Genomic DNA, 21,561 nt, shown 5'->3' with positions numbered 1-21,561 from the left:
CAAGGATGGGTTACAGTGGGTTTGTATAGGAAGTCTGATAAAAAACAATGTAACACTGAATGGAGCAATTTATAAAGTTATAAAAGCCTGAGTAGACGGTATATCGTTGAAGTGGGATGTTGTTTACGGTAAAGTGAGTTACTTTGCACCGACAGTTTTGATACCTCAACGATTGTGAGTATAATTTTTCTATAATTATTATACTTTATTATATTATTATACTCATTATATTATACGTAACACTACATTTCGGAGTCAAATAGTGAACATTTTACGCCACTATAATTATTTGAAAACATTAGTTGCCAGTTACTTTTGAATTGGGTTGTTACCAAACCACAGTATGTTACAGGATTTGTTTCTGCACAGAACCTTTCTGGTTCTGTGCAGAATGTGTCGCCTCATGTGACATCGTCCAACAAAATAGAAAAAGCTCAATAGTAGGCTTGATAAAAGCCCGACTCGATAAGCCGCTCATTAGCTATTATCAATAAAAAATGTAACGAGCTCCATCCCTAGCTGGGAGCCAAACTAGTGGAAATAGCAGATCTACAAGCTCACAACTCAACGGTTCTCGCCCGCATTGCGAGCTTGTAGATTGGCTATTTTCACTACTACTCAAACATTTTGTTTGACCCCACTTTGAGAACCACTGTGTTGTATGATGAATTGAACATGTGTAATATTTTATGGTGTCGTCCACAGTTAAGTTTTGTATTGAGTTGTGCTTGAAATGTACTGTAATTCTCCTATCTGTTAATAAATTCATCAATCAATCAGTATGCTGTATATTAGTTGTTTATTAGTTGGTTCTCTACCTGTGTCCTCTACCTGTGTGTCCATCCCCAATAAGTGATGAAGAAAACCAGTTAAAATGCAGTACATTTAGCTAATGCAGGGGATGTGCAACACTTACTTTAAGCTAATCATGAATGTCATGTTTTTATTTAAGAAAAAAGGTAGTCATTTTGTGGTCATTTTCCCAAAATGTTTATATTATTTTAAAACACAAATAAGCAGATGTACAAGATCACACTGAGATGTGTGAGCTCTCTCTCTCTCTCTCTCTCTCAACAAAGAGGGGTAATTGCAACCAATGAAGCGTGTAGGGTTTAACTTGGTGAAACATATGGAATCTTTGGCTAAATAATTTAAAAAGGAAGAAAAAAGAAAGGTTGGTCTACATTAAGCAAGTATACATTCAACTCCAGATGATTACGGACAACCCATCACTATGCCACAGAACTCATCGTCATGACAAAAAAAAAACGGGGCAAATTACATTTCGATTGAAGAGGTTGAACTATCCCCATCGAAGTAGATGCTGAGAATCATTGAGTGACACTTTTATGTAACTTGATTTGAATTAATCAGCAGTAGAGAAAATCTTATGCAACTGCAGGTTGTAAATATACTTTTTTTTTTAAATCTTGTTTAAAAAAAACAAGTGCCTAACAATGATGTCACTGATGGACAGGTTTCTGAACTGCCCACAGCCCTCCTATATATATATGTATGTCCGTGGCAAAAAAATGATAATTTGGAGAGAATTTCAGAGAAATATCCATCACAGGCCAGCATGTTGACCCCTGCTGTAGTTCCAAAATTATATGAGCGTTTAATTTTAAACTTCAAACTTTGGTTGCTGAATGTCTCTCTCGAGTGGAGGAAAACGGTACTACATGTCAATGTGTGGGCAGGAGCAGAAAAGCAGGGGTGACACCAACGTTGACTAAAATGTACAGTAAAACTTAAAAAGGTACTGAGATATTGTTGGGGGGTAAAGTTGTTAAAAAGATCTATATTCTGATAGTAATCATCAATCAGTGTTTGTTCACTAGTGTTCAGTAACAGTGTTACCGGTAAATAGCTCTATATTCGGAGAATAGGCTAATCATTGCGATAGAGCAGTGGTTTTCAAACCTTTTCATGTCAATGTCCATTTTTTTCCCGCCATTTGAGCCACGGACAACCATTTGATGAGATTTAATCCCAGGCAGAAGACTTTGGAATATTGTGTAGTCGTTGTGTAGTCGACTTTGTCCACGATTCCATGCTGTATTGAGGCAAGCGATCAAAAATCATTATTCTACATTTATCCAATTGTGTAGACTTCCTGTAAATTAAGTAATGCACATGTTTAACAATAATGTAACTCTTGAGAGAGTGCATGTTCAGTAACAGGAGTCTCCCCGTCTCTCCAGCTCTTTAATAAACCAACAGTAGGCCTACATTCTCAGGCCAGGATACCACTTTTCCATTTATTGTTTTCTTTTTTGTGTGATGAAAGCAGACAAAAAATACTATAAAAAGGGGCATAGTGGCGCAGTCGGTAGCGCTGCATGTCTCCTCACAGGTCTCGGGTTCGATTCCCACTGGGGACGCTGTGGGCGTGTTCTCTCCTCTGCATCATCAGTGCACATACCCTGGATTTGGTGTTTTAAGCATTATGTTATATTTTAGCTATTGAGAAATGGCAGATCTACACGGTCATATAGCATGGCTACAAGCTTGTAGATCTGCTATTTTTGAAAAGTTGTGTGCAATTCTTTGAATATATATTCATTCCCAGCAAATGTTTTTAAGTCATATCTTTGCTTCTGGAGGGGTCCATGGAACAACATATTTTGAGATGGCGGTCAGCTGCCAAATACATTCAAATTATTCTAGGGGTTCTTGGCATGAAATAGTTTGAGCACCACCGATATAGAAACATAGGTTTTCCCAGAAAACTGTCATGATTTAGAAGCCATTTTGTAGAATCGACTTCAGTCGATTCAACAAAATTAAGTTAAGCGCAGCTTTACACCGAAGCACTGATTGACACCTGGCCTACAGGGCACTGCTCCATGGATTTGTGCACAACAGACACTTTGGAAAGTAGACGGCCCAATTTCTTTCCAACATGGCTTCTGTGCATTTGTGGGAACTACGTTGTTGAAATAAGCATGAAATAAACAGCGGTTCAGATACACATGAAGCCTGGTTCATTCATTCATTGAGTTAAAGGAGTAGTTCACAAAGAATATCAATATTTGACCAGAGAAGATTTTTGATCGGCTTCTTCTCCCATTGCGTGTACCGGTATGATCGGTACGCCTGGAACTCGTCCAGTGAGAGAGAAAGGTTCCGTGGTGCATCACGTTATTGTTACTGTAAATAATCAATTAATCTGAATTAAACAGTTAAGTTCCAGCCCTACTTGTATATTTTATCAATTACACACGCATTTTAAATTTATGGAGAATTGTTTCCGTTCGTGCAGCACTAGTTGGATGTCCAATTTTACTTTTATGTTTTTGCTACAGAGAGAGAGACTTTAAATTAAGAGAGGCTTAGTCAAGCACTTTAATGTTGTCCGTTTAAAGCCACAGTAGTTGGCTCCAGGTGCCACATTTTGAATGTAGTGATGTTCAGAGACTACAGACTAAAGACAATAAATATTTTCATGGGGGAAAAAAATGAGTCGTGTGAGAATCATGATCTCAAATCTTGGGAGGAAAATCGAGATTCATATTGAGCAAGAATCGTGCAGCATTATAGAAAATAGGTCATTTCTTTTGGGTGAACTACTCCTTTAATAATTAGGCCCAGATACATGACTTCATACACATGGACATCAGCGCAACCCCCCCCCCCTTTTTCCAGAATCAGTTGGCAAAAAAAGTACATGGCTTTATCCTCCATCACCTTCTCTTTCACGATGCACAACACACACACGCACGCACATCATAGCATAACACAAATTCTCACACACGCCACACACTTATACCCGGTTCAGTACGCCATCGCGGGTGAGGGGCGCCGCGCAGCCGTAAATACAGCCGATCTACAGGCTTATAGGGAAAATGAATCCCTGGAGAGATTTGTGGGTGACCATTTGACCAATGAGAGCACACACTTCAGAGTGAGACTTTTTTTGCTGCGATGTTGGAATCAGTTTGTATTTGTAACCACCCCTGGGAAATAAATCTCCCACACCCAAGTTCCAGACTAATCTCTACGCAGTGATATTAGTCTGAAGTTCCAGACTAATCTCTACGCAGTGATATTAGTCTGAAGTTCCAGACTAATCTTATCAGACGTCACATCTGATAAGGGGGGCTCTATAGATCGGCTGCGATATACTAAAGGTGTTTGCACACTGGTCTGAAATTCGCCCAGAATATCTAATGTCTAGTGGGGTGTTGGTGACAGGCTGACAGCTAGTGATAGCCTACTACTCTCTACTGTCTAGTGGGGTGTTGGTGACAGGCTGACAGCTATAGTGATAGCCTACTACTCTCTACTGTCTAGTGGGGTGTTGGTGACAGGCTGACAGCTATAGTGATAGCCTACTACTCTCTACTGTCTAGTGGGGTGTTGGTGACAGGCTGACAGCTATAGTGTTAGCCTAATGAATACTTCCGCAAAAAACGCAGCGGTGTGCAACCACCTTTAATGTATAAATCCCGGCAATAAAAACATTCCTGCGATCTCATCACACTCTCATCTCCACTCCTCTGACACGTCTAAAATAAACAAAATAAAAGATCAGGAAAAGCAATTGAAACAAAAGCAAAAAAACAAACAAGTTATCATCTCTTAAAAAGACTCATATAGCACTCATCTTTTAACTTAAGCATTCACCCATGCATTCAGTGGATCCGTCCGGGTCTCGTCGCCTCTCGTGTCCACTAGCTCACCTTTTCCAGGAGTGGGAGTTGTTTCGTGGGGGCTTTTTTTGTATGTGTGTTGCATAAAAATGTTTGTGTTGAATCTCCCCCACACTTCCACTCACTGCTGCCGGCCAAAGACTGTTGGTCGTCCCTCTCTCTCTCTCTCTCTCTCTCTCTCTGGCCGGTGCGAGGCATAGCGCAGCGGCTGCTAGCTGTTTGACCCGTTGAGAATTCCCTCCTAGTTTTTTTTTTAAGAGTGTCCGAACGGATAGGGTCCATGTTGTACACCCTGGAAGGAGGGGGGAGGGAGGGGGGAATGAAAACAAAAAGTTAAATAAATTAACACTTAGTGTTGTTCCAAGTCTTGCCTGGTTGTTAGCTAGTATAGAGCATGGGTTTTTAATCATTTTCATATCAAGGTCCATTATTTATTCGGCATTTGAGCCATAGACAACCATTTGATGAGATTTTGCCTCTCAGACCCAAAACTAAAGAATATCTGTATTTATTGTTGGATAAGATGTTGTCCACAATTCCATGCTGTATTGATGTTGGTACCATACGAGAGACAACGGGCAAATGTTGATCAAAATAACAATTATTCTACATTCTCTAATTGAGTAGTAGACTTCTTGTAAATTAAGAAACAATAATGTAAATCTTGAGAGCGTAATATGAAACCAAAAGGATCCGTATACGGGTCAATTTGTTTTCATGTTACACTCTCGGAATGTAGACGGTACCCGGGTGAGCAGTATGGGTTAGCGCCCCAGCCTGAGGAAGCCCAACAACACTCGGTGAGGCCTTTGGGAGGGCCATGCAAGCAGCAAGCGGAACCGCAGCACCATGACCCTACGGAACCATTGCCCACCACTCCTGAATGAACTGTCTGGTGCTGGGACTCTGGTGCAACGCACAGGTCCTCGCTCTAGTCCTGGTGAGAGCAGGAGTGGACCTGGTGAGACGTAGGAGGGGCCCGGCCAGGAGACAACCCACAGAGCCTAGTCCCTCCATGTGCCAGAAGTGTACCTCCCAGCCCTGACAGAGTAGTTCTGGAATAGTTCCAACGGATTGTGTGCCCCTGGTTTTTCCCTAGTGGGACTGATTGAGGGTAGCTACTGGGACGTAAGTCGGGACTTGATCACTCCCGGCTGGGTCGCCTGAGTGAGGGGTATGATGTTGAGAGACCCGAAACCCTGTTGACCTCAGGATACATTACTGAAGATACGTCCAGGGAGATCCATGCAATGTTTGTTTTTTTAAGATAATTTTTTTGCGGCTTACGCCTTTATTTTATTTTTTAAGGGACAGACAGTGGGCTGACAGGAAACGGGAGAGAGATGGGGGAAGACATGCAGTAAAGGCTGTGTCGGGCTCAGGAGTCGAACCCGCGGCACACTGCGACTGGATTACCAGTCGGGTGCCCAGACGGTTACGCCACCGCCTGGGCCATGCGATGTTTTTTTGTTACTCTCAAGAGTTAAAGATCTAATAAAAGGTCCATTTGGTTACCTTACCAACTCTCTATCATTTAGCTGGAGACCACCTGGAACCTCCTCAAGGAACCACCGCTATAGAGTCTCACCTGGTTGTTAGCTACTACTGATAGGTTGCTCTCATGTAGACTGTTTGACGATATGGTCACTGAATTGTGTGAGAGTCCGTTCTGCTGCGTCTGGAGGTGGTTAAGGCTGCCGGGGTCCCAGTGCTCTTCGTGTTCTCCGGGGTCCGGGTGGTGGTGCTGGTGGTCCCCCCCTGGGTGGAGGTGGTGGTCCCCCGGGTGCCTGCTCTTCTGCGGGGAGGCGAAGGGGTTGTAGTCGCCCTCCATGGCGCGGTGCGGCTGGGTGTTGAACTCGGCCTGGAAGGAGGACAGCTGCTGCGTCACGCCCAGGAGACCTCCCACCTCCACGCTGAGGATCACCCATATCACATCTGACAACCATAGAGAGAGAGAACAACATCTTTAGCCTCTATAAATCACCCATATCACATCTGACAACCAGAGAGAGAGAGAACAACATCTTTAGCCTCTATAAATCACCCATATCACATCTGACAACCAGAGAGAGAGAGAGAACAAGGATAATGAATGTGTACACGCGGTTTCGGGTGACAAACTCCATCCACAGGTCTCTAGTACCTACCTCCGTAGAAGAGTCCCGTAGCGGTGCACATCCTCCACTGACCCTGGAACATTCCGGGCGCCACGGGGCTGTGCATCTGCACGCTGACGTCGGCCATCTCCTGGGGGTCCAGGGAGCGCACCGTCACCATGTTCACGTGGCCGAACTGGTCCCCTCCCACGTACTTCAGGCACACTCCGGGAGGCCACGATTCCGTGCCTGGGTCAATAAACAGTACGATATAGAGTACATTTAGTTAAATCTTTTGGAGGCGCTAGCCACACGTTTCGCTGTGTTGCTCATTCCACGAACGCCCGATCCTTACAAGCTATATATATATATATATAGACCTGAGGCCGATTTAAAAAAAAAAACGGCTTCTAAATCCTAACAGTTTTCTGAACAACCTATGGCCCTCATTTATCAACTCAGCGTACGCCAAAAATATGGGTGCACGCCGGAATTACCATTTACCATTTCCGCAAAATCTTGAACTTTAACGTGTGCCAGGACAAAATCACGGTCGGGAGCTGTCGTACGGTTTGTCCTCAACTGTTTTTCTGTCGTAGAACAGCGGAGCAGCATTGTTTGAACAGGTAAGAGGCTGTCACAGGCATCGAATGTATTCACTCCTAAAATGTTAATATAAAACTGTATGTAAATGGGCTACATGTAAAAAATTAAAAAGAAAAAAAGGAATAGGCCTATACATCAACGATGTGTCTTTGTGTCATATGAAATTGGTAGGAGATTACCAACTTTACAAGCAATTAAAATCGCGCAATTAAAAAAATGTTGCAAGTTTAGATGCTTAAGCCATTTAAACAGTGTTTTCTGTTTTGCATGAGCGCATACCGTATGCGAGGATGCATAGAGTGCAGGGGAGTCGAGGGGACCGCATCGTACATGACCGCATCGTACAGCCTCATGTACATGAGGCTGGTTTAGGCAGCATATTCATATAATTTACAGTTGACAGCCCAGCCACTGCAGCAACTCGCGAGGCAATCTAAATAGATTGTCATAAACGTGCATGGTCACGGTGTCATGGACGGACCACCACAGTGATAGAGACAGACAGAACAGGAGGGAGGAGATGCACCTATTTGCAAAACAGCAGCGTGTGTGCACGCCTATTTGTTATTTAATTCATGGTTCACAGGTTCAGGTTTTCGTTCACTAATATAACTTGTTGTATATTAAACAGTTTCCGTGCCGGGAATGGATTACTCCAGGTTAATGTCGCTGCCATATCGGACATACACGACTTTTGTTTTATGTGTTTAATCCGCCGTAATGTAAAAAATAAATAGAAAATCCTTCTTCGCCGCGGAGATAGAGAGTAGGTGCATCTGTTTTGACGATGAAACCGGAAATCGTCACATGCTGTGGGCTGCTAGGGCTTCTGGGAAATTGAGGCCAATGGAAATGCATGGGGTGCAACGCCTCATTGAGACCAGTCTTGTGTGCGTCTTCCGGGTGCACCAAGATGGTGGATGCAATGCTCGGATCATAACAAACCACGGGAGCTTTTTTGCTGGATTTTCGCGGATTAAAAGCCCAAATAATTCAGCGTATGCTCTAAAGGTAATACAACAATCTCGGACCCCCAGAATTATCTGTATTTGGCTGCGGAACCCCATCTGAAAATATGTAGTTCCATTGACCCCCCCCCCCCCCCAAGAGCAAAGATTTGAGTTGAGATCACAGAGTGCTGCGCTATAAGCTTGTAGATCTGCTATTTTTCAATAGCTAAAGTATAACATAAGGGGTTCCCGTCCAGAATGGGCTAAAAAAAACAGTACCTGTGTTTTGTATCCTCCATGTCTTGGTGAAGGTGGTGTCGGGGGGAACAGACTCCCCCTCGCCGATCGTCACGTCCTCCACAAACGACATGCAGGGAGCGTTGACGTTGGGGCTCTCAAAGTCGTAGTACGCCCCTATGGCAGCCTGCAGGTTCCTTTAAGAGATCAATGCAATTATATAGTCAATAAATACGTTTATATAATCGATACATTTATGTAATCAATACGCTCCTATATCAGCCTGCAAGTTCCTTTAACAGATCAATACATTTATATAGTCAATACATTTATAATAATCAATACATTTTATTATCAATACGCTCCTATATCGGCCTGCTGGTTCCTTTTAAGAGATCAATACTTTTATATAACCAATACGTTTTTATAATGATGATTATAATCAATACGTAAAACAAGAACCTAGCGTCAGTCTATACTAGGGCCCAACTGTAATGGTGACACAGACACACTAACACTACTACCTGCATGTTCTCCCCGTGTCCCCTAGGGTAGGTACCCTCACAAAAAACATGCAGTAATCCTGGTCTCTAAACTGCCTCCCCCTGGCCAGCCGGGGCGCCTGATGGAGGGGAAAGGAACTGGTTGGAATAACGTGTTCCTTCCACGCGCTACGTCCAACCAGGGAAACTCCCCCCTGTCAGGTGTAAAGGAGCAACTTGGACACTCATGCATGAAGGAAGCATGAGTTCAAGTCCGTTGCTCTCCCCAGGTTGGCGGAAGGTGTGTAGAGCCCAGGATCACATTAGATAATTGACACAGGGGTGAAAAATGGGTTACAAAATCGTGGGATAAAATTAATTATTAAAAAAAGAAACACTACTACCGGCACCATTGGCATCACAGTTTGGCACAGTCAAAATAGGCTGCATTTTAAATGAACTTCCACACAAGAGACAAGGAGGCCAGCTGACTGAGTTACATCGCCGATAGGTATGTAATACAGACACATATCTGTAGACATTTCACCTTAACGATATGACCCGATATGCCAAATGAGCAACACGCGTTTGAGAGCGGGCCAAATACACAAAGCAGCGTTTTTATTTTTAGATTGGGCGATAATATAGTAGGCTACAGAATCATCACGTGAGTGCTCCTCAGTTGACATTCAAGCCACCAGCAGCAGCACGGCAGTCTGTGCCAACCAAGCACTTACAGAGTGTCGTGGTAGTAAGTAGGGCGAGCTGTAAACGCTTTAAATACTAGCTGCCAGTGGTGGAAAATGTACTCACTGCAATGTAGAAATATTCTGTTACAAGTAAAAGTCTGGAATTCAAAAAATGATTTGAGTACTAAAGTATTGGTATGAAAATCTACTTGGAAGTATAGAGTAGAAAGAGTATAGAGTAGAAAGTACTGATTATGCAGAATGTCCCGTTTGATGAGTTTTCAAATCTATAAAAAAGTATTTTTAAATAGCCGATTTCAAGTACCTGAACATTGTATTTAAGTACAGTATTGAATAAATGTACTTTACGTTATTTTACACTGACTGATTACTGCTGCTGTGTGTTCCAAAAGCTTTACACCAAACTTGACCAAAGTTATCAATATCTAATATCTATCCTTGCTAACCCATTCGGGGTGGGAATCCCTTTTGGTGTTTTAAGCATTATGTTATACTTTAGCTATTGAAAAATAGCAGATCTACAAGCTCATAGCGTGACACTCTGTGCCGTGGTTCTTGTATTCTTCATTTTGTTTTACTGAGATTTGTTTAGATAAGTTTAGGGTTTAGGTGTAGTTTTACTGGGGTTAATGGAATGAGGTTAGGTTTAAAACGTTTAAGCACACATAGAGTGTGCTGACCATATAAGGAGCTCATCCTTGTCCTCAGTTAACCCCTGGGGTCAAAAAACCTTTAGGTTTCGTTTTTGGCTAGGTGGCACAGCCTTCATCCAATCAAGATAGAGAGGGCCTGGGCCATGGCTCAGCGGTCCAGGCACCTTGGCCGGTAGTCCAAGTCTGTGCCGCGGGGTCACCCTGTTGCGTGTCCCAACACTGTAGTGCGTGCATGTGCACATCTTGTTACCAGGGCAGACCGGGTTTTTTTTCAAAATCACCCATTATTTGTGCTATAATGAATTGTCAACTTGGGCTGATAGCCCTGGTAACAATGTGACAACAATGTAACAACAATGACATAGAGATCAAAGCTACTTCATCAGGAGGAGGATTGCAACATTGTAGCAACACACAGGCACTAACCTCCCTGTGTTCCAAAATTGCTGTGTGAACAAGTCTGGAGCGGATATTGTTGTAGTCATGTTTTGTAGACATCAGGCAGGAACCATCATCTGGAACGTCCTTTCCCTCAAACCGGAAGAATAACAATAAAAGCTCTCGTAACCTGTGGCTTTTATTGCGAAAAATCGGTTTGAGGGAAAAGGAAGTTCTAGATTGATGGTCCTGCCTGATAACTACAAATCATCAATGACTACAACATGACGTAGCGATATCATCCGCTCTCGACCGGATCATAAACCCGAAAGGGAATGCTGCCTGAATGCTACACAGGTTACACAGGCACAAGCGTAATAATGACGTCATGGGGAGTCATGGGGAGTCCTCTCTTAACAGATCGATTCTCCTGGGACTTTCTTGTTTAATAGAATAAGAGTTTAATTTCACATGCGAAGCCACCAGAGCCTTAAACAATACGATTAAAAAACTAGCATTGGAAAAATCCCTTTTTTTAAATGAGAGCACTCGTCCATTTATATATTCATAAAAAGATATAGTCGGTTTGTTTTGCTGGCATAGAGTAGACTTTAACATGTACAACAACTGATCTACAAGCTACCTAGCCCTCCAAGCAGAACCCAATGGTACTGAAGTTTCTGACATTTTTGACGACACAGACCATGGGGTCCTGTTCCAGCAGTATCCTGCCACCTGGTACGTGGACATAAAAAAACATAAACAACGTGGATAACGCCTGGCTGCGCTCTTTGACGACTTTTTTTCCGCGTGAGGGCTTCTGAATCTGTGAACTATAAGTACCTATACATGCCGCTGCGAATATCTCCTGTGGCGCGGAAGCCGTTAAGTATTTTTAATCTTTGTTTGACCGATTTGGTCGCTTTGATTCTTCTCTTCCTTCCTTGTTTATTGACACCTCATTGTACCGCCTATCTGGCTAGCTAGTGGCGCTATAGCTATGACAGAGCAGATCAGAGGCAGGGACGTAGCCGCACAAGCCAACCGCACACCGGGAGGCGGTACAATAAACGGTAAACAAACAAGAAGAAATAAAGCGACCAAATCGGTCAAACAAAGATAAAAAATACTTAACGGCTTCCGCGCCACAGGAGATATTCGCAGCGGTTTGTATAGGTACTTATAGTTCACAAATTCAGAATAACTCAAACAAAAAAAGGCCGTCAAACGCCGCAGATACGATGTTACGGAGCATATTTATGTCCGCGTTCCAAAATTCCCATACGAAAATATAAATCTGGACAGGGACCCTACACAAAGCGACATCCACATTTCAGAAAAGCTTTATGGAGGGTTCCGAGAGGGGCTACAAGCTACCCAACGCATAGCCTAGCTTGTAGATCACTTGTCGTCCGCCACTATAATAACATATAGTCACAACAATGAATATAAACGTATTAACCGTATCGGATATTGTGACGTGAACAACAGTCCAAAAACAACAAAACCACCAAGCCTCCAGAGAAGGCCCACGGCCCGACCGAGCGACGATCCCCGGCCCTCACCAGTTGCTCATGTCCAGGAAGAAGGCGCATCCCGCCGGGTTGAGGGCGAAGCCCAGCAGCCTCTGGAACTCCTGGATGAGAATGTCCTTGTCGGTGGTTCCCAGGCAGCTAAACCTCTGCATGAGCTCCTGGTCCAGGTCCGGGTCTAGGTCCATGGCCTCCATCTCTTCTCCTCCTCCCCCCGCCGGGACAGAGGCGACTCGCAGCGGCCTAACTTCACTACTTTAGTCCGAGGCCTGGCTGGCCTGGCGGCGCGGGTCTCCGGTCGGATCTTCTTCGTCTGTTGACACTGGTGGTCATAATAACAAAACGTAACAACAACGGAATTGCGTCAGGTCACGTGCCCACTGTTGCCAGATTACGTGAGACTCGGCGAGAGAAGTAAGCGGCCGGAACAAGATCAGTCTCCTGCGCGCAGGGGGTCATACCTATGTTAGTATGTTCCCTCAGCCCTATGTTCCCTCAACCAAGTGTAATTAATAATTAATAATTAATTAATCAACTTATTAAGTGTAATGGTGTAATAAGTGTAGTAGTGTAATACGTGTAGTCGTGTAATAAGTGTAGTAGTGTAATAGTATAATAACGTATTAACTGTAATAGTGTAATAAGTGACGTAATAGTGTAATAATAAGTGTAGTACGCAGGACCCCGAGTCCGACAACATTATTGCAGCCGAGAAGATCTTGTACCTAAATACCTACACCTGGTTTTAGATTGATATGGATCGATTGATTGATTGAAATGATGATATGATATGATATGATATAGTACTTTATTGTCAGTTTGCACTGAAATTTGTTTTGCGATCCAGCGGCATTGCATGCAACACATTATACACATTTGACATAACATAGGACAAAAAAGAAAATACAGTTACATACAGTAGAAACACAAGGGCAGAGATCAATGTCCACAACTGGCTCAGTCTAGTCCTGGCCAAAATCCTGATTAATCCTCAGAGTCGACTGATTGTATGCATACAATAACAAGTCTGACCTTATTGTATGCTGGAACACCATACAACCCCCATATCCCCTGAAGGCAGCATAGGCCTACTCTCCATGCAAAACATGGCTAGTATTAGAGGTGATATGCCTTGCTAACCTTAGGATGCTGTTATCATACGTGGATGTATAAGCCTTTGTGTTTGTCCAACAATCTTTGAACAAATATTTAGTTGTTGCAGCAGTTGTGATCTTTAAGGCTACAGACAAACATCCTACTATACAGTACTGAAGAACACTCATTATAACAGAAGTGAAAAACAAAAAAAGAATCCGTCTACTAGCATCAAAGGATCTTAAACGGCATGGGAAATAGATTATTTTCTTTGTTTTCTTACACACTGATTCAATCTGATCTTTCCACGACAGGAGATGATCTATTTTCTACTCCTATGTATTTATTTGAACCTAGTTAATCTGTTCACTATGAATAGTAATGGGGGATCTGTTAGCCCCGTTCGGCACCCTCGGTTAAGCTTTTCTGAAGTTCCGTCACGCTTACCCCAGGGTCCCTGAGTACTTCTTCCACTCTCCATGGGAGACAGATGTACACATTGTACACCCTCTGTTCACGTCGTGCGCGAACAGAGTTTTTGGCTGCTCTGAAATTCTCTCTTCCTCACTTCCCATGTCCCGCCTCCCACGAGTCACACAACAGCATTATAAACATCCTGCATGTACACGGTCGGCCAATCAGAGGCAGTAACTAGGACGCGCAACTAGCCAGTCTCTGTGCGGGAGGCGGTACAATGGGAAGTCAATAAAGAAGTCAAGGAAGTGAGGAAGAGAGAATTTCAGAGCAGGCAAAACTTAAAAATACTTAACGGCATCGGCGCTTAATGCGATTTCTCCCACGTTTCTGTTGTCTCCTATAGCCGCTTTATGCATCTTTGAAACATCTCACCAACACTCAAGCGGAGCGCCGCACAGCGTGAACAGAGGGTATGTACTCTCCCATGGAGAGTGGAATAAGTACTCAGGGACCCTGGGGTAAGCGTGTCCGAACTTCAGAAAAGCTTAACCGAGGGTACCGAAAGGGGCTAGGGGATCTGTGTGAGTGTGTCTCTAGTGGTGCACCAAAAATAATCTCTTTTTTGTGTCAATGATATCATGTGAATCATATTTCACAGTATGTAGAATGGGTACAGTTCAAACACCCCAGCCTTTTTCCCATAGGCCTACTGTACATAATTCTTTCTCCCTTTTTTACTTTATTTCATTATTATTATTATTTCATTATTTATTTCATCATAAAAAGAAAGTTAAAAAAAGGGACAAAATCATATAATTTCCTGTTTTTCATAGAAGTGTATATTTGTAGGCTACGTCTTTAAATTGAACTTAAAACAGGGGACCCTGATGTAAACAAGTAAGCCTATATCTCTGCTGTGGAAAAAAACTTTAGAAAACCTTTTATAGGCCTAGGCCTATTTTGAAAGCAAAGTAGGCTAATACTGCCTCATCAAAGTTGGTGTTGTGACTTTATACATTGTCAATTAGCCTACTTCCATGAGAGGGGAAGAGGTAGCCGCAATTTGCAACTCTAGATTTTTTCAAATAATGGGATTCATCTAGAGTTGCAATACCTTCCATTGACTCCCCATTCATCCAATTTGCTTTTGAAATCTGCTTGTATTGAACAACGTTAAACTCACCAACATTGCAGCTCTAGGCCAAGCGTGAATTATCCTCTTTCAATCTGCCAAGCTTTTGTTTCATAAAAATCCACCGTAGAGATGTTATGACTTATGACAATAAAGCGCTACTTTCTGTCAAGAAATACTCTGCCGGTGATTATTTTTCGAAGTGTTGGCGTTTGGAAGCACTCGTTTGTATTAACGGGTCGCGCTGCTGCCTCCTGCATTATGTGCAAATGCAAAACAGCCACAACAGGTGGTACGCAGGGCCGTTCAGTGACTTTGATGAGTGCTTCCAAACTCCAACACTTAGAAAAAGAATCACCTGCAGAGAATTTCTTGACAGAAAGGCGCTAGCCCCTCCTATAGACTTGACTTACTTGCCTCTATAGGCTATACAGGTTTAATTTTTGTTTTTAGTTCAATGTTTGTTGAGATGACAATTTACGTCATCTTGTCCCTAAGACAAACATGAAATGCCATTAACAATAAAGAGAAATTAATGTTTTGGTTTTTTTACATCACCATTACATCACCTAATCATAGCAACATTAGACTTTAATATATTAGCGCCCCTCACTTCACACGGGTGTGATTTTTTAGATGTAGGGTCCTTAATACATTAACGTGGGGGTTCTTCTTGACATGAAAATGTCTGAATACCACAGCATTTAGGAAACAAGCTCAAATGAGCAACTACACTTAACTTTAGAAACAAGCATAAATAAATAAACTACACTTTAGAAATAATCCCAAATAAGCAACTAGGCCTATATAAAAACAAGAAGAAAAACCGCAACTATAGGCCTATATTTACAGTCATTAAGACATGTGAATCCCTTGACTCCTTAAAAACCGCTCTCAAAGGGCACCTACGGATGGCTGCAATTCGAAACTGGCCTCTGTAAAATCTGAATCCCCCCCCCCCACCCCATTTCCCCTCACTGTATATGTATCTTTTCCCTTTTTGCTTCCTATATGATGAATTCCTGTTCTGTTCTTTAGCTACATAGAAGTGTCTATTTGTATGTCTCTAAATGTTTTGATGAATTGAACAATGTGGACCCTGTTGTAAACAAGTGTAATGCTTAATTGGGTCGTCCACTCACAGTTAACAGTCTTTGTATTGAGTTTGTGCTTAAAATGTACTGTAAATTCTACAAACTGTTAATAAATATTTCAATCAATCAATCAATCAATTTATAAGCAGCTTCACAGACAAACAATTGCCCAAGTATCTTATAACAAGCAGACATGGCAACACTGAGTACATCATGTCACGTGACCTGCCTTCACAGCGCGAGCTGTCAGCGCCCTCTGGTGGATGTTGGCCCTTTTGGTGAAATACAATTTGGCAATGCTAATAACAAATGTGTGTATAATATATTGTTTTTGTTAAACGTTATTTGTTTTGTTTGTTAAAAATGTAAAGTGTGTGCATTGTGATGTTAATCATTGCTGCCTGTAGCATAATGGTAGGAATCATTGCTAGATCGAGTGTTCAGTAACAGTGTTAACCAATCACAATTACCAAACACTCCAGTCTTGTTCAGGTTGGACGTCGGGTGACGGGTCTATTTGAGTTGTTTGTTCAGTAACAGGGGTCTCCATGTCTCTCTCTGTAGGCCTATATTCTTTCACGTGGGTTGCCAATTTAAGACAATTGTCGGTTTGTTTGTTTGATTGATTGAAGTATTTATTAACAGTTTGCAGAATTACAGTACATTTCAAGCACAACTCAATATAAAGACTGTTAACTGTGAGTGGACGACACAATACAGCATTACACTTGTTTACAAGAGAGTCCACCTTTGTTCAATTCATCAAAACATTTAGAAACGTTCAAATATACACTAATATACACTTATAGGCTATAGCCAAAGAACAAAGAAACATATAGTGAGGGGGAAAAGGATTTTACAGGGGCCAGTTTCGAATTGCAGCCGTCCGTAGGTGCCCTTTGAGAGCGGTTTTGAAAGAGTCAAGGGATTCGCATGTCTTAATGAATCTGGGTTGCACATGGTTTGTTGCACTCCCTCTGGTGTTGTGGGTGTGGACTTTGTTAACATTAAGGAAGTATTTAGACAAGTATCTTGGTGGTGTATTAAATCTTGTGGACCAGACCCATTGCAAGATGCTGTAGGCCTACTCGTCTCGTGTTGCCGACCCTAAGCCATTCCAGCCTGTCAAAGTGGGCAGGGGTGAGGTCGGTTCGGGGTGTGAGGCCAAGTAGTAGCCTGACCAGTTTGTTTTGGGAAGTCTGGAGCCTTGCTTTAAATGGATTGTGACGTTCAAAAAAACGTTTTTGTAATTTTTCTAAAAAACTTTCTGAGCTCAATTGCACCCCAAAAGACCTGAACTTTTAACATTCCGTAGATTTTCTGTTGTCTTGGGGTTTTCTATCTCAAACAAGTGCTCTGATTTTCCTGCTGTTTGTGATGTAAGAGTCAGCAAATCCCATATATGTCAATGGGATTTGCCAGCAGATGTCACTGTTTTCACTGTTTTGCCTGTTTTCATTGTCGCTCAAAAGGCTTCCAAACCCCAGAGAAAACCCAAAACCTAAAAAATTTGATGAAACCTTTAAGGGCATTTGAGGTGCTGTGCTACCAAGAGGTGCATGCATAGTTGAAGAAACCTTGTACGAGGGCTCCTGTTAGGGTCTTCAAGGTGTTTTGTTGACCAGTGGAGGAGATCCTGTAAAGGAATCTTGTTCTTTGGTTGACTTTTTTATTTCGTTGGTGGCCATTTTATCACCGGAAAGATTAGCCTCCAGGATGGAACCTAGGTAGGTAATTTCATCTTTTCGTGTGATAATATTGTCACCCACTCTAACCAAGAAGCCATCTGCCTTGACTGCCTGGCTGAGATTACTATATCCAAAGAGTTCCGTTCACCTCCACCATCTGTTCTCTCCCCTGCCAGGTGTAGGATTGCATCCAGCTCACTGATGTGCTATTAAAACCAATTGCTTTTAGTTTGTTAACCAGTATGGAGTGCACAGTTCTCGGTGTCAAAAGCCTTTTGGAGGTCCAGCATGACCATGCCGCAGTATTTGCCAGCATCCACCTCGTGTTTGATGTGGCCGCTCAAATAGAGGAGGCATGTGTCAGTGGAGTGGGATGTTCTGAAGCCAGATTGGAACTTGTACATTAATTTATTTGTGGCAAAATACTTTTAAACCTGTTCATAGACTCCATCACTTTCGAGATGGAGCTTAGAATAGAAATATGGCGGTAGTTGCCAGGGTCTAATTTACTCCCTTTCTTGTGCAGGGGGGTAACTTGTCCAGTTTGAAATCTTGGGGGACCTGTCCCTGTTTGATGGAGAGGTTTACTATGTGGGTGATGATTAGAGCTGATGGCTGAGTCTCTGAGTAATTTGGAGGGGATATTGTCATGGCAAGTGGCCTTGTGGGGTTGGAGGGCACTCAGTTTTTTAAGTACCACCTCAGTTGTTACCATTGCCATTTCGTAGAAGGCTTTGATGTGCTCTACACCAAAACGCCCAGAGTGAGAGGGGCCAGGCAGGTTGTTAACCAGCGTGTTGCAATGTTTGTAATGTAATGTTTGTACAATAATGTAATGTTTGTACATCAAACTTGTCAGTGATGAGGGTGTTGTCCGATTTGATGTTTATGTTTGTAAACTTGTTTTTTCGTTTTTGACCACAGCCTAGTTGGTTGTTTAGTAGCTTCCAGAGCTCCCAAGGATTGTTTTTGTTTTCCTCTGCTTTATCATTGATGAAGTTTATTTTTTGCGGATTTGGTCAAGGTAGTTACAATGTGTCTAAGCTTGTTTCATTGGGTTTTTAGGATGCCCAGTTGGGTAAATCACTGTCGAAGCGCTTGGCTAGCTTGGATTTGCATTTAAGTTCAGAGCATTTTTTGTCTCTGGCTTTCATTGCAGTCAGAATGTCCGAATTCATCCAAGTGGGTCCGAGCTGGTTTTGACCCTGATGGTTCTCAAAGGAGCCATGTTGCAGTTGTTTAGTACTGATGTAAATTTGGTTTCGAAGCCAAGCCATGCTTCTTCGGGTGACAATATTAACACACACATTTTTTTTTTTTGTAATTTCCTACCCCTACCTAGGCCTATAGGTTCCATCCTGGAGGCAAATCTTTCCGGTCATAAATGGTCAAAAAAGTCAACCAAAGAACAACATTACTGTACAGGATCTCCTCACTGAAGCCTTGAAGACCCTAACAGGAGGCCTTGTACAAGGTTTATTCGACTATGCATGCACCTCTTGGTACGAATACAGCACCTCAAAGGCCCTTCAAACAATGAAGGCTCCAGACTCCCCAAAACAAACTGGTCAGCCTATACTACTTGGCTAAACTCCCAGAACCCACCTCACGCCTAATTCGATAGGCTGGAATGGCTTTAGGGTTGATGACAGAGTATAGTACAGCATCTTGCAGACTGCATGGGGCTATAGTGAATAATAAAGAAATCGCTGTATATATTATTATTATTATTATTATTTTTACTTTTAGCCACTTGCCCGAATACTAGCGACTCCTGGGCAAACGTTGCTTTAAGGCAGTGGTTCTCAAAGTGGGGTCCGAGTACCCCCAGGGGTCCTTGAGGGAGTTCCAGGGGATCCCCAGCTAAATGATAGTTAGGAACCAAATGGACCCTTATGGGACTGTAATTTAGAGAGTGTACAAATGGAACCAAATGGACCTGTTAGAGTTCATTTGGTTCCATTTCCATGTGTTACATTAACGTTGATTTTACAATATAAATTGGGGTCCCAGAGATAGAAATGCGATTAAATTGTGGGTCCGTAGCCTAATGCAAGTCAAACTGGGGGTCCTTCAAAATAATATGTTTGAGAGTCACTGCTAGAGCTGTAAAAATCTTCAAATTGGGGTCTGCAAAGTGTCAATTTGGGGGTCCTTAAAAAGGGTATCTTTGAAAAACAAAGATATTTTGTATTGTCTGTCTGATTGTGTGCGGGACCCTTTCTTTGTTTTTCAAAGATACCCTTTTTAAGTATGCTCTATTGCCCTACGCACCTGTCACTAGCCTTCTGAGGTGTGCATCGGCCTTTTGCTAAAAAAATGTGGGGGTCCTTGACATGAAAAAGTTTGAGAACCAATGCTTTTAATGCACTCCTTTAAGGAATGTATGGATTTATGTCTTGTCTTTTTATTATTGATGAGGATATAGTCCATCCTATAGGGACAGCCTCTATTTATACTATATGATACGATACAACTTTATTTGTCAGCTTGCACTGAAATTTGTTTTGCGTCCATGATGTCAAAGTTCAAGATACAGACAAGACAAAGAGTTCTGTTTTTCGTAAATGTATCATGTCATGTTTGTTTGTATTTATTTTTGAGCTTTGAGTGTTTGTGTTAACACAAATACTGTCTTAACACTGAAGACAAAAGTGTGTAATCACAAACACAAAGTTAGGACACAAATTGTGATTGGCCGCGTGATTGGGTGGGAGATGTGCCATTGGTTGAGAATGAGAGGATGTAGCCTATTCTGACGTCAATGGTTGATGATAGAGCGAATTGTATTGTATTGTATTGTATTGTATTGTATTGTATTGTATTGTATTGTATTGTATTGTATTGTATTGTATGTGTCTAGACCCCCTGTGTGTCTGGAATAAAGTTTGAATTGAATTGTAACTCTGGGAGTGTACAACTGGAACCAAATGGACCCCTAACGGGTCTGCAACTCTGAGAGTGTACAAATGGAACCACATCGACCCTGTAACTCTGAGAGTGTACAAAATGGAAACAAATCGACCCTTACAGGGTCTGTAACTCTGAGAGTGTACAAAATGGAACCAAATGGAATTGCTTACAGGTCAGACGTCAGGGCTGCCAACCCCGCTGGATCCCGCAGGAGTCTCCTTTTGGCCGACACCTGGATTGTCGTTTCTCCTGGATTTGGTATTATAAACTGTGCGTGCAATCATACAGACATGTTCACTTAAATAATGAACGGTTAATTTTAAAGATGGGTCTTCAGTCATCAAATCTATATCTGTAGGCCTGACATTGTTCCACTTTTATCCTGACAAAAGTGTCAACATCCCAAAATTCACCAGAACGCAGGATTACATTAGCCTAAATGTACTCTGTTAAAATTCACCAGAACACAGGATTACATTATCCTAAATCTACTCTGTTAAAAATCACCAGAACACAGGACATCACATATCTACTCTGTTAAAAAGTTTATGGGGGAGGATCGACCCCCAGAACCCCAAATCCGTACCCCCCACCTCACCGCCCAAACCCCCTATATTCATGTTCAGGTCTGCTCTAGACCATCATATCCCTTGTATTGTGTAGACAGTAAGTATTACTGACCATATGTCTATGTTACTGACCACCAACACAATTCAATTCAAAGGATTATTGGCAAAATATATGTTTACATTGCACATTGTCATTGAGAATGTGACTTTTTTTCCTGGTAGAGTGGGTATCTCGATGTAAAATTGGCTAATTGGTCCAAATTGTGTGCGTGTGTGTGTGTGTGTGTGTGTGTGTGTGTGTGTGTGTGCGCGCGTGTGTGCCTATTTTTTTTCTTCATTATTTTATTAAAAAAT

General features: G+C 42.3%; 1 protein-coding gene and 1 long non-coding RNA gene across 2 annotated transcripts; one reads left to right on the top strand and one right to left on the bottom strand.

The window, feature by feature from the left end:
* Window positions 1-806: 806 nt before the first annotated feature.
* On the top strand, window positions 807-2,576 carry LOC310861126. Its single transcript, XR_014569466.1, has 2 exons — window positions 807-1,739; window positions 1,787-2,576. It is a non-coding gene; the product is annotated as an uncharacterized lncRNA (long non-coding RNA).
* LOC310861125 (protein ILRUN-like) lies at window positions 2,195-12,627 on the bottom strand. The gene is made up of 5 exons (XM_083768459.1): window positions 12,333-12,627; window positions 8,587-8,741; window positions 6,803-7,000; window positions 6,244-6,590; window positions 2,195-4,947 (listed from the first exon to the last, which is right to left on the bottom strand). Exons 1-5 carry the CDS (start codon window positions 12,494-12,496, stop codon window positions 4,909-4,911), a joined length of 903 nt encoding a protein of 300 aa, XP_083624585.1. The 5' UTR covers window positions 12,497-12,627; the 3' UTR covers window positions 2,195-4,908.
* Between the last annotated feature and the right edge of the window lie 8,934 nt (window positions 12,628-21,561).

The sequence above is a fragment of the Protomyctophum parallelum genome, assembly GCF_964188405.1.
Source record: "Protomyctophum parallelum genome assembly, chromosome: 7".
Lineage (NCBI taxonomy): Eukaryota > Metazoa > Chordata > Actinopteri > Myctophiformes > Myctophidae > Protomyctophum > Protomyctophum parallelum.
The sequence above is the reverse complement of the archived record's forward strand: the minus strand, read 5'-3'. Positions and strand labels throughout refer to the sequence as shown.